This window comes from Notothenia rossii, assembly GCF_949606895.1.
Source record: "Notothenia rossii genome assembly, chromosome: 4".
NCBI classification, from domain to species: Eukaryota; Metazoa; Chordata; class Actinopteri; order Perciformes; family Nototheniidae; genus Notothenia; species Notothenia rossii.
Genome location: NC_136902.1, coordinates 58,967,096 through 58,980,675, shown reverse-complemented (window position 1 = coordinate 58,980,675; position 13,580 = coordinate 58,967,096). Strand labels below are relative to the sequence as shown.

At 42.8% G+C, this 13,580-nt stretch overlaps 1 protein-coding gene across 6 annotated transcripts in view; it reads right to left on the bottom strand.

The window, feature by feature from the left end:
• Nucleotides 1-13,580, bottom strand: part of LOC307036606 (synaptosomal-associated protein 25) — a 34,609-nt gene that overhangs the window by 5,524 nt on the left and 15,505 nt on the right. For all 6 annotated transcript variants that reach the window (XM_079677058.1, XM_079677057.1, XM_079677059.1 and 3 more), the window contains one exon: nt 1,287-1,328. In XM_079677058.1, the coding sequence (XP_079533184.1) occupies nt 1,287-1,328 (42 nt within the window). The remainder of the gene's footprint in view (nt 1-1,286; nt 1,329-13,580) is intronic.

The window sequence follows — 13,580 nt, the reverse complement described above, 5'->3', positions numbered from 1 at the left end:
CAAAAACAGACAGCACATTACTAATAGCAAGCTGTTGATGTGATCACTGGCACCTGAATGCAGGGCCGGCCCTCGGCATGGGCAGTATAGGCGAATGCTAAGGGCGCAGGAACCCATAGGGGGAGAACAAAAAAAATAAGTTAGAAATTAAAAAAATATATTTTTTAAAGTTTCATAACAACACAATTTCCCGATTTTGGATCAACAAAGTACATTTTATTATCTTATACTAACAGAACCACGCCTATATTGTGTACAGCGCCCATAAACTATGCCATACACCCCCCCCCCCAAATCAAGTTGTAATGCCCCAGCTCCAGTAAAAATCAGAGGTTTATGGGAAATTGTTCTTTTTTTGAAATAATGGTTTTATCGTGCAATTATAGGTTTTAATTTTGTATTTGTGTTCATTTAAAATAAATCAAACTCCCCAAAAACGTACACAGCTTCTGTGTGCTTTTATTAACATTGGAATTTACTTGTAAGCGGCCGCGGGGGGGAGAGCTTTAGAGAGCTCTCTCCTGAAAGACTGAGTGGCTCTGATAACCTCAACTCAGTGAGGTAAAGGCACACCTTTATATGATCATTATAGTTATAAAAAAAATAAGATAATAGGTGAAAAACAGGTATAAAATACTACATGAGTATGACAGTACAAAAAAGTTGTTATTAATAAACAAGAATACAGTTTGAAAGGGGAGTGATTTGTAAAATTTCCATAAAGAAAAAGAAAATCTGCTTACAGTTCTTCATATGGGTGTTGAGAGATGTATCCATAGATTTCCTAATGTTGCTCTTAAAGTGCACCAGATTGATGCTTTTACCTTCAATATTAAAAAAAAAAGTCTTCCCGGGGGTGCATGCCCCCGCACCCCCCTAGAGGAGGTGCGGTCCCCCCCCCCCCACTTTAATCATGTTGAAATGGATAGGAAACTAAATATAGTTGCACACATCTTGTGTCCATATCTTTCTGTTTTGGTGGTCATGCCACAACCGTGCACGCGCGAGTCATAGTAACTGTAAGTGTCTGCATTTGGGGGGGGGGCGCCAGCTAAAATCTTGCCCAGGGCAGCAAATTGGTCAGGGCCGGCCCTGCCTGAATGACACACAATATCAACACTAGTGTACATATTTATTAAACTTGGGACTAACATAATGTACATATGTCAGATTTTCTAATCAACATGCAGTCCTCCTGAGTCGTCTACCACTAACTTTGTGTGTGTGTGTGTGTGTGTGTGTGCGTGCATGCATGCATGTGTGTGTGTGTTTGCATGTGTGTGTACCTCTTCAACCAGCTGCATCATCCGCCTTGTGCTCTCCAGGGACTGGAAGACATACAATGAGCACTTACACATACAGTACATACAAATTGCAGTCAGCTAAAAATGTAAACATAGGCATCATATGACACAAGCTATATGGAGAACAAGGCTTACAAATATATATTCACAACGAATGGATTTGTATTTAAGTTATAGTAATTATTTCAAGTAAATTACTTTGGGTGTCATTACACTAAACTTGAAACTATATAATATATCATCTTGTCTGTCCCATCATCTGTAACTAACTGACTTTTTTTTGTAACTGTTTTCTCAACAATATAAGTGAACTCTCAAACTCTAAAAAACGACATTAAAAACACTCAACAGCATGTCTATTTCAAGAAATCATGATCCAGTCACTCAAGATAATACGATAACACTTTGTTTTGAGCTTTTCCAGCGGGAACTATTTTCCTTCTACCGAACTACACCCCCACCCTCCAATCGTATCACCACGTGGAAGGAAGCATGCATCTACTCGACTAGACAACATTACAGCTCAGCTGAGGAGGACACAATTGATTTTGCATCTTGCACGAGTACATCTTGCACGAGTAGATGCAGGCTTCATTGTGAACGATTGGCAGGTAGAGTGCTGCAGTGCTGTTACTTCACTGTCACTTCACTGGTTTCTCGTGAATAACCGGGTCATGATTTCTGAAAAGAGTTTCATTAAATTGGAGGCTGGCGTCTCTAAGGTAAGGAAAGGCAAGTTTATTTATAAAGCACTTTTATGAGTTCTGGATGCTTAATAAACCAGCAGCATTATTTTTAAATCAATTTTTTGACCAACAGCTGCAGCCTTCTATTCAATGTTTTAGTGAGACCTGTAAAGACACCATTACAGTAGTCGAGTCTACTGAAGATAAAAGCATGGACAAGTTTTTCTAAATCCTGCTGTGACATTAGTCTTTTAATCCTCAATATATTCTTAATGCGATAGTAGGCTGACTTAGTAATTATTTTAATGTAACTGTTGAAACTCAGGTCAGAGTCCATGACTACAGCTAGATTTCTGACTTTTCTGTTGTTTTGAACATTTCCGACTGAAGCTCAGCGCAGACTTTTTTTATTTATTTATTTTTTTGTTCCTCCTTGGCTACAAAAACTATTACCTCAGTTTCATATCTGTTAAATTGAAGAAAGTTCTGACACATCCAGTTGAATGCATTTACTCAGTGTGGAGCATATTCTCCTGGTGAAATGGTTATGTAAGTTAGAGTATCGTCTGCAAAGCTATCGTAACTTATTTTGTTGTTTTTCATTTTCTGAGCCAGTGTTATATCATAGATGTTCAAGAGAAGAGGCCCCAGGATGGAGCCTTGAGGAACCCCAGGTCACACCTTCCAACTCAGATTTGTAGTTACCTATATAACAAAGTTTCCCCTGTAGGATTCATATCAATTTAGAACTGTTGCCGAAAGCCCAACAAAGTTTTCCAGTTGGTCTAATATAATGTTGTGGTCAACAGTGTCAAATGCAGCACTAAGATCTAATAATACTAAAACTAAGATCAATTTATATCTCCACACAATTCTGACAAAAACAACTAAATTGATCAACTGCTGGGAAAAATAAGGATATTTTTGACTTAAAGGTCCCATATCATGCTTTTCGGTTATTACCCGTCCCCTTGTGTGTTATAAAGGTTTTTATGCATGTAAATGGTCTGCAGAGTCAAAAATCCTCAAAGTACACCCTGTAGGGAGTAAAACTCCAACACAGAAAAGACATCCCCAAAACGCCTCGTTGGAGATTTCTCATTTTCCAATGTTTTCTTCCTGGGTATCGCGACGTAGGGATACCCAGTAGCCACGCCCAGAGCTATGGCCGCACCGTCTGTCAGCCGAACATACAGTGGGGCAAAAAAGTATTTAGTGATCCACCAATTGTTCAAGTTCTCCCACTTAAAAGATGAGAGTGGCCTGTAATTTTCATCCTAGGTATACCTCAACTATGAGAGAGAAAATTAGGGGAAAAAAATCCAGAAAATCACATTGTCTGATTTTTAAAGAATTTATTTTCAAATTATGGTGGAAAATAAGTATTTGGTCACCTACAAACAAACAAGATTTCTGGCTCTCACAGACCTGTGACTTCTTCTTTAAGAGCCTCCTCTGTCCTCCACTTGTTAACTGTATTAATGGCACCTGTTTGAACTCGTTATCAGTATAAAAGACACTGTCCACAACCTCAAACAGTCACACTCCAAACTCCATTATGGCCAAGACCAAAGAGCTGTCAAAGGACACCAGAAACAAAATTGTAGACCTGCACCAGGCGTGGAAGACTGAATCTGCAATAGGTAAGCAGCTTGGTGTGAAGAAATCTACTGTGGGAGCAATTATTAGAAAATGGAAGACATACAAGGCCACTGATAATCTCCCTCGATCTGGGGCTCCATGCAAGATCTCACCCCGTGGGGTCAAAATTATCACAAGAACGGTGAGCAAAAATCCCAGAACCACACGGGGGGACCTATTCAATGACCTGCAGAGAGCTGGGACCAAAGTAACAAAGGCTACCGTCAGTAACACACTACGCCGCCAGGGACTCAAATCCTGCAGTGCCAGACGTGTCCCCCTGCTTAAGCCAGTACATGTCCAGGCCCATCTGAAGTTTGCTAGAGAGCATTTAGATGATCCAGAAGAGGATTGGTAGAATGTCATATGGTCAGATGAAACCAAAATAGAACTTTTTGGTAAAAACTCAACTAGACGTGTTTGGAGGAGAAAGAATGCTGAGTTGCATCCAAAGAACACCATACCTACTGTGAAACATGGGGGTGGAAACATCATGCTTTGGGGCTGTTTTTCTGCAAAGGGACCAGGACGACTGATCCGTGTAAAGGAAAGAATGAATGGGGCTATGTATCGTGAGATTTTGAGTGACAACCTCTTTCCATCAGCAAAGGCATTGAAGATGAAACGTGGCTGGGTCTTTCAGCATGACAATGATCCCAAACACAACGCTCGGGCAACGAAAGAGTGGCTTCGTAAGAAGCATTTCAAGGTCCTGGAGTGGCTTAGCCAGTCTCCAGATCTCAACCCCATAGAAAATCTTTGGAGGGAGTTGAAAGTCCGTGTTGCCCAGCGACAGCCCCAAATCATCACTGCTCTAGAGGAGATCTGCATGGAGGAATGGGCCAAAATACCAGCAACAGTGTGTGAAAACCTTGTGAAGACTTACAGAAAACGTTTGACCTCTGTCATTGCCAACAAAGGGTATATAACAAAGTATTGAGATTAGGGCTGAACGATATGTCGTGTCATGGCGATAACCGCGATATGCGCATGTGCGATATTCACACCGCAGGGACGTGCCATTTTATTCCTTTTTTTTTTAAAAATGCTAACGCACTTTAGCACAGAATTCAAAATAAAGATACCCTTATTACTTATCGAAACTGCACATACAATATATCCGATTAAAGCTGAGACTCCACAGATTATTTAAGTATCATCACTAAGCGATCCGATCTTGCGACAGGGGAAGCAAACACAGACATCACAACACGTACCTTTACGGAGCTTTTACGGGAGATCGTCTCACTGTAGCTGTCAATCTGATCAAAAGACGTGTTCAATGGCATTAAAACGAGAAAAAACGCGGCTGAATCCGTTGATCCATAGGTTAATAATGTATCTGTGGCTTTGAAGCAATTGTTTATAGTCCATAATTCAATTTTAATGTAAAAATCGGAGCAAAAAAGTTAGCTGCTAATGGTAGCCACCAGAGTGTATGCAGCTTCCGGCTTTGGCAACGCGTCACTCTCACTCCTTATTTGTTCATGTGTTGGTGTGTGTAGAACTTGCCCTCGATTCCATTGGCTCTAGCGGTTATAAAGAGATTTCATTCGTCAAAATCGACCAAGGCGGGCCATATATGGAAAATCCACCCAAATGACCCCAGAAGTGGGTTTCTTTTGCTTAATCTCTCTAAAAAGGTCAAATGTCACTTGTTTTGCATCAATCTTGAGACAGGGTACTTATTATATGTTGTAGTTTGGATTCCTAAAGCTTTTAGTCTACTAACCCATCATCCAAGTGTAGTTTTCACTATAAGTAAAAAAGAATTTTTGGATGGACACTATAATTTATAGTTTTTTACTGTGTTCAATCTGAATTTTCTTTAAAATAAAAAACATCTATATTGATTCTGACTTTTCTACATCCAACTCACAGGTTTATCATTACTTTGAGAGAAAAGATTATTAATGTAACCCTTTTTAGAAGGGAAGATATGGTCATTTGTTCTGGGAATGTCTTTTTCGAGCCTGAGACCTGAAAAACAGGCTCAGTGCTTAAAGAGCATCTTGCAGGGGTTTTTTTTTTCTACATTTATGCTTAAACTTGCTTGAAAATTACAATTAAAAAAGTGAATGTAGGATTTGATATGTTTTACGAGACATAAGGGCAGGAATTCAGAGGGAAAGGAGCAATTTTGAGCTCTGCTCTTAAAAACAGCTTTTTTTTAAGGTCATACGTCAAACGTGTCATATTAAATCACAAAGGGTAAACATCTCCGCTCTCTGACCGCGGGTATAGTTAGTAGTTGCGTTGAGTTGAGCGGTTGTGTTTTAGTGAGCTGGTATTTTTCGGTAGTTTTACATTGTATTTCACCATTTGTAATCATGGTGCAGTATTGTGTTTGTGCAGGTTGCACAAATACCAGCCTGTCAGGACATCGAGTCCACAGTTTCCCTCACGGGAAAAGGACCGGAGCTAGCGTTCGTTCCTGGGTGCGTTGTGCATCCACCTCCCTGCAGCACATACTCTCCACAGCTTTATCAGGAAACCGTATTACATCTCTCTCCCCCCCCCCCCCCCCCCCTTCGCTGCTCTCTCTCTTTCTCCCCTCCGGTACACGGCACCGTAAGACATAGTGTGGAGTTGCATTAGGTAACGCTGTGGTGGCTGTACTGCTCCAGCCGTCTCCTTTGTCTTTGTTTGTTTGTTTCCCCCTGTCTGTGTTGTTTGTGTTTGCGTGGTGGCTGTCACTCCTGGCTCCCGGCTCAACCTCCACTCACCTGCTGCAATCAGCTGTGCACCCTCCCCGACTACACACCTGCTTTCCATCAAGCCATTTACAACGGCATATCAACGGAGGCTCCATAACCTTTCTCCGCCAGATTGTCAAGTATCAGCCGTAACTCGCGTCTCCCCTCCGGTACACAGCACCGTAGTGTGGAGTTGCATTAGGTAACACGAGATACGGCTGATACCTGCGCATTAGTTTCTGTTATGGATCAGTATCAACAGTCCTGCCAGTAACGTTACTATATTATCAATGCTACTTTAGTTATGGCCTGATATATGATAGCTAACTTCACAATGTTGTGATGTGACGTTAGCTAACATTCTGTAGCTAACGCCGGTCACTCCCCAAGATAGCTGCCCAGTTCTCCACTGGTTCTCCTCACACCACAGCTCAATTTCTCTCCGATGGCCGTTATTTCTTCTAATCCTTGGCTGCTCCTGGTCTCTTGGACGCCTAGCAGGCTTATAATTATAAGGTTGTGGTCCGTCATATGCATTTGAATATTCATGTTCAACTTCTTCTGTGTCTTCTGTGTCGAAACTAGCATTGGGATCCGTGTTTATTAATACGTTACACCGGCCGCTCTCCCCCTTGTTTCCCCCATGTTACGTCACATGCGGGAGGTCACGTGCCGAGGCTTTTTTATGCGGAAGTGAACATTTCTTACAAAAACGACGCCAGATGTCACTGTAGTGTATATTTCTGTATATTTTTTTGAAAATCTAGTGTATTCATAATTTTCCTACACATTTATTCACAGGTGTCTTTAACCTGGAAGTTGCTCTTTAAGTACTGTAGGTGAATTAACTCAAACACGTCATGTTACAATTATTTTCCTCCTTCGCACTCTCCAAGAACTTGGAGTTTCAGGCACTGCACTTTCCCTCCTCACCTCATACCTCAACGACCGCACCTACAGGGTTACTTGGAGAGGGTCCGAGTCCGACCCTTGTCAATTAACTACAGGGGTCCCTCAGGGCTCGGTTCTTGGTCCCCTCCTCTTCTCCCTGTACACAAACTCGCTCGGGTCTGTCATTAGCCCGCATGGTTTTTCATACCACTGCTACGCTGACGACACCCAACTAATTCTGTCCTTTCCCCGCTCAGAGACCCAGGTCGTCGCACGCATCTCTGCTTGCCTAGCAGACATCTCTCGGTGGATGTCTGCTCATCACCTCAAGCTCAACCTTGACAAGACTGAACTGCTCTTCCTTCCGGGAAAAGATTGTCCCACTCTTGACCTAACAATCAACATCGGCACCTCTGTTGTTTCCCCGACTCAGACTGCAAGGAATCTGGGTGTGGTCCTAGATAACAACCTGTCCTTCACTGCAAACATCGCTGCTACAACCCGCTGCTGCAGATACACGCTTTACAACATCAGGAGGATACGTCCCCAGCTGACCCAGACATCAGCGCAGATTCTGGTCCAGGCTCTCGTCATCTCACGCCTAGACTACTGCAACTCCCTCCTGGCTGGTCTACCTGCATGTGCCATCCGACCTCTGCAGCTCATCCAGAATGTAGCGGCTCGTCTGGTCTTCAACCTTCCCAAATTCTCCCACACCACACCGCTCCTCCGCTCCCTTCACTGGCTTCCAGTAACTGCTAGAATCCACTTCAAGACACTGGTACTTGCGTACCATGCTGTGAATGGATCTGGCCCTTCCTACATCCAGGACATGGTTAAACCGTACACCCCAGCACGTGCACTCCGCTCTGCATCAGCCAAACAGCTCGCTGCACCCGCACTGCGAGGGGGACCCAAGTTCCCGTCAGCAAAAACACGTGGGTTTGCTATCCTGGCTCCAAAATGGTGGAATGAGCTCCCCATTGAAATCAGGACAGCAGATAGCTTACACATCTTCCGACGCAAACTGAAAACTCATCTCTTTAGACTCCACTTCGAGCGATAGAATTACTAACAAAGCACTTATATACTAATAAAGGGCTGGCTTTCTAAATGCCAGTTGAGTAGCACTTGAAATGTTTGGCTCTATGAAACCTGATGTACTTATATGATTCTGTTTTCTTAAAGGTTGTATCTTCCTGGTCGAATGCACTTATTGTAAGTCGCTTTGGATAAAAGCGTCAGCTAAATGCAATGTAATGTAATGTAATTTTGCTGCTTGCTACAAAAGGAAAACTTGCACGGCTCTCATGTCAGGGGTACTTGAGTGAGTGACATGCAGGCTCTGCATGCACAGCAAACCACCAATCACAATCATTCTTGATCAGATCACAGCAGCCCCCGCCCCGCTAGTTTGCAGACCATCAAAACACCGGTAAAAAATTAGCGAGGCACAGGAGCACAATACCTTCATCCGGTAAAAAAAACGCAGTATATATCGCAGGGGGAAAAAAAATTGTAATGTCAGTTTTTTTCAATATCGTGCAGCCCTAATTGAGATGAACTTTTGTAATTGACCAAATACTTATTTTCCACCATAATTTGCAAATAAATTCTTTAAAAATCAGACAATGTGATTTTCTGGATTTTCTTTTCTTCTCATTTTGTCTCTCATAGTTGAGGTATACCTAGGATGAAAATTACAGGCCTCTCTCATATTTTTAAGTGGGAGAACTTGCACAATTGGTGGCTGACTAAATACTTTTTTGCCCCACTGTATATATAATGTTGGAAGCTCAGGTTCAGTTCAAAACTGTATACAGTCATGCCAACGAGGGTCTGTTTCCTGTCTTGTGAGGGGAAATCTTCAATGTATGCCTTACCGAGGGCAGAAACACAACAAAGTCAGTGGTTGACATTTCTTGTTAACACTGTTCCTTCAGATGTTCGAGCCGGTATTGTACCGTGTGCGCGGCATTTCACGGACCAAAGCTTCGCAAACATTGCAGCGATTCATACCAGATATGTAGAGCGTAGGGCACTGAAGGACAATGCTGTTCCTACTTAGTTTGGACCAGCGGGAGATTCGGGTACACAACCTGTAAGTATCCATTGTTGTTTGTGTATTTATGATGTTTAAAACAAACAAGGTATCTACCACGACTGTTTAAATGGGTAAACGTTTTTTCGGGCTGCTAAGCAATTGACACAGTGCTAACTGGGCTAACTAAGTTGCTAGCTTTTCCATATATCAACTCCAATGTCATCAGATGGGCAGTTACATGTATCTCATAGCAGCAGAATGTCTGCATTCACACACGAAATACTCAGAGAGTATACTCCGGTGATTTACCGTACGGTCAGTACATTATAGTTGACGTTCCTAGCGTGTATGCTACCAAGCTACCGTTCCTAGCGTGTATGCTACCGAGCTAAAAAAGAAGGCTACCAAGAGCTAGACTAGGGAAACACGTTTTTATGCCAGCTACAATGAATAACCGAACGTAGCAGACTACCCGTATAAGATTGCAATTGTAACCATGTTCTTGCTAGCCTAGACTAGCTGTTGTTCATAGTAGGTTGGCATATTACACTGAACAACTAGCAAATGTAGGTTAGCATATTAATCTAGCTGGCAAGCTAACAAACCTAAAACAACTAAGTTTCTCTAATATTTTGTGATTTGCATTTGATTTCGTCCAGCCAGATCGGGAAACTCCTGGCGTATCTGGCGGACAACACATGACGGGATGACCACTCTGATGCCCCGTCTTAAAAAGCCCCGGCACCTGTGTAGCTCCCTCCAGTAAATGACACGAGGCTTAGGTCTTGATTAAATACGGGGTTTATTCTTGTGGGACCTATTCCAACCCGTGAGTACTGGGTTATAAGACAGAAAAATATAAAAGGTAAACAACAAATAAATATGGAATATATGCATATGTCATCACTGTTAATGCCGCCAATTAAACAATAAATGGCGCACATATCACACACAGCAAGTAGCACAAGCTAACAATAGTATGTAGCACAAGCTAGCGCATAGCATACATACTAGACCCTCCAGAGAAACGCGATTCTGCGATCGCAGAATTTACCGCATAATCAGCAAAATGGCGCAGATTTTTAAAAGGCCGCATATTTATCAAAAGGCCGCAAAATCCCCGCATTTTTCCACACAAAGTTGAGAAGAAAAAAAAGTGAACTCGTCTTGACGTGAAGTAGTGATGATGATGACTTGACGTCATAAGCTTGCGCATCACGAGAACTCACACGAGAGAGAAAACACCAAGATGAAAAAATCTGATCCATCTCATTTACCGACGAACATTTCTGCTAAAGACCGGGCAAAGCAGTACCCCGATGTCTTTCACGAAAGTGGGGGGAAACTATTCTGCACCCCGTGCAACTGTGTGTTGGAGCATAAGAGAAAGTCGACGGTGACGACCCACTTTGATTCATTCAAACATTCGAAAATGCTTTCTGCTGCTGCGGACAAGAAAGCCAAACAACTCACGTTCATCGAGGCATCAACCTCCAAAATCCTTTCGAGGGCTACAAGAGACGAAGTGAGTAGCCTACAAGATTGAAGCTGGTCAGATAACGAACGAGTAAATGAAAACAGAATGAGGCGGAGAAGTGTGTGTGTGTGTGTGTGTGTGTGTGTGTGTGTGTGTGTGTGTGTGTGTGTGTGTGTGTGTGAGAGAGAGAGTGATTAAAATAGCCCAATTGCTTTTACAATAAATAAACATTGAATGTGTTTAATTGAATAGGAAAGGGGTTTAACGTAGTGGCAGGTTGTGTGTGAGAGAGAATAAATAAGACAGCCCAACATTAAAAAAAAAATCTATTATTTTTCGCAACTTTCCGCATATTTCGCAACTTCCCGCAATTTCACCGCATAAAATCACATAAAAACCCTGAATGTTTAATCGCATAATCAAGGACTTTAGCCCGCATAATCAAAGATTTTTGCCTGCGTTTTTCTGGAGGGTCTAACATACATACACACACAAACCTGCAGCTCAACCCCACACAATTACACAAACAACCAGCACGAAACGTACCTCGTAGGCTGCTAGTCACCTAGAGGGGCTGATAACTTTATATGCATTTTTCCTTTGGTTTCCATAGTTTTCCTTTAACGTCTTGCGTTGCTCTGCCTTTGCAACTATCCAGTGCGTCGATTAAACAGGTGTAACACAAAACACAGCAGATTAGTTCCGCCTCTAAATGTTGCACATAAAAGGGTTGGAACCAAAAATACAACGTGGTAAGAAATGAAAACAGAAAGTGAAGACAGTTACACTCCCACCAAATCACCTGTGATTTCCATAACATTTTTGGAAAACCGATATACATTAATGTAAAACGAACTATTTCGTTTAAGACCTATTAAGTGCAGAGTGTGAGTGAGAGTAACTGTTCAGAGTCTTAGTCCGCTTCCAACAACAACACCGTCTTGTGGATAGGCCTTTCGAGGTAGACAGGTTTAGCGAGGCGCTTTCCCTTTCCATCCAGGGTAGAGTCGCTGATGAGCAGCTTGAGCCTTCTCACTCTTCCATCCCCTCCTGGGTACACTTCCACAACCCTGGCCAGCTTCCATTGGCCAAGTGGTATAGTGTTGTCTTGCCGAATGACAACGTCATTTACCTTGACGTTTCTGCGGTCCTTGATCCATTTTGGTCTTTGTTGGAGATGGTACTCCTTATGCTGCTGAAGGCACTTTATTTCTTGAGAGAGTGTTGCTTCTTGAACCATCTCGATTATGGTCAGCTCTGCTTCTCTCCTCTCCTCTAAGAGTGTGGCTTCACAGGAACTTGGCTTGAGACCTTTAATTTCCTTTGCAAGGCGCTTGAGTCTTGCAAAGGCTTTAACCACTCTTGACCAGTCTGAGAATTTGTGAAGGTGATCTAGTAGCGACTTTACTTCGTTTGCCTGGATACCTGGGCCTTCTTAAGCTCTGGGTCACTACTCACGATCTCTCCCACCTTGACTTCTCCACTTGGTAGCTCTTTCTGCCAAATAAGGTCAGGGCCTGTGAACCAATTTGAGGCTTAAAGTTGCTGTGCTGTGAGACCTTTGGACAAAGTCAGATTCCAGCACCTCGCTGACATCTGCAGGTGAGACTTCCTTAATATGTGTTCTACAGACGTAGTGTACTTCCCTTGGGAGGTTTGAAGACTGGAGACTTGGTATCACTTGACGGTTACCTGGTGACTTACTCCAATCATATCTCCAATGTCGAGACAGGGATTGCCAAAGCGGACAACATTCCAGCCCAAATCTGTTCTCTGTGCAAAGGGCTGGTTTTCTTCACCAGGCACCACTGGGACGAGAGCTTGAGGACAGTTGTAGCCAATAAGAAGACCAATTTCAAAGCTTTGCTGAGGAGCGATCTCATCTGTGAGGTGTTCAAGATGAGGCCACGCCTTTGCAGTCTCTGGTGTGGGAATATTGTCTCTGCTTGCAGGGATGAATTCTCTTGAGTAGGTTACTGGCAGAGGTATTATCCTGTCTAAGTAGATTCCTCTCACTTGGAGACCACTTAGCTTCCTACATGACACGACTGTGCTTCTTGAAGCCATTTTGGAGAGCTTTAGCTGCACTGCTTGTTCTTTGTTCGAAGAGCCTTTGCCGTTTCTTCAAGGATAAAGCTTGTGTCACTCTGTGTATCGAGGAGTGCATACACAAGTATTTCACTATGTTGGTCACTTGTGGCTGACATCCACACTGGAACGATTGTGGATGTATGGGGGCCTTTAACATTCTGGAAGACTGTATTGGATGTTGCCTCACGTGGTGTGCTTGCCGCTTTACCTTGTGGACGTTCCATTGTGCTTTCTCTTGCACCATCATGGTTTGTTGACATTCTTTCTTCTCTGGTGCGATTGTCGTGGAGACAAGTTGGATGTCCCTTTTCGCATGTTTCGCAAATCTTTCTGTTTTGACATTCCTTTAAGCGATGGCCAGATTTTAAACAGCCAAAGCACAGCTTCTTCTCTTGAACAAACTTGACTCGCTCAGAGATTGTCTCATTCCTGAATTTGTAATATTCATGCAGACCGTGTCCTGCCTTCTCACAGAAAAGACAGTTTGTGGCATCTGCTGTTTCATTTGTCTCTGTAGTCAATACGTTTGATACAGGACTTCTATCCTTTAAAATCTTGCCTTTTTCGCTTTCTCTTGATTTTAGAGCATGGAGAGATGTTATTGGGTTGCAAGCTATTTTGGCTTCACGTGTGAGCAATGTAACAAACTGGATGAAGGTTGGGAACGTGTGATTTTGTTCTTCCATTTCTGTGACCTTTCTGTTCCAACTTGAGGTCAACCAGTCTGGAAGTTTAGCAAGCATCTTTTGG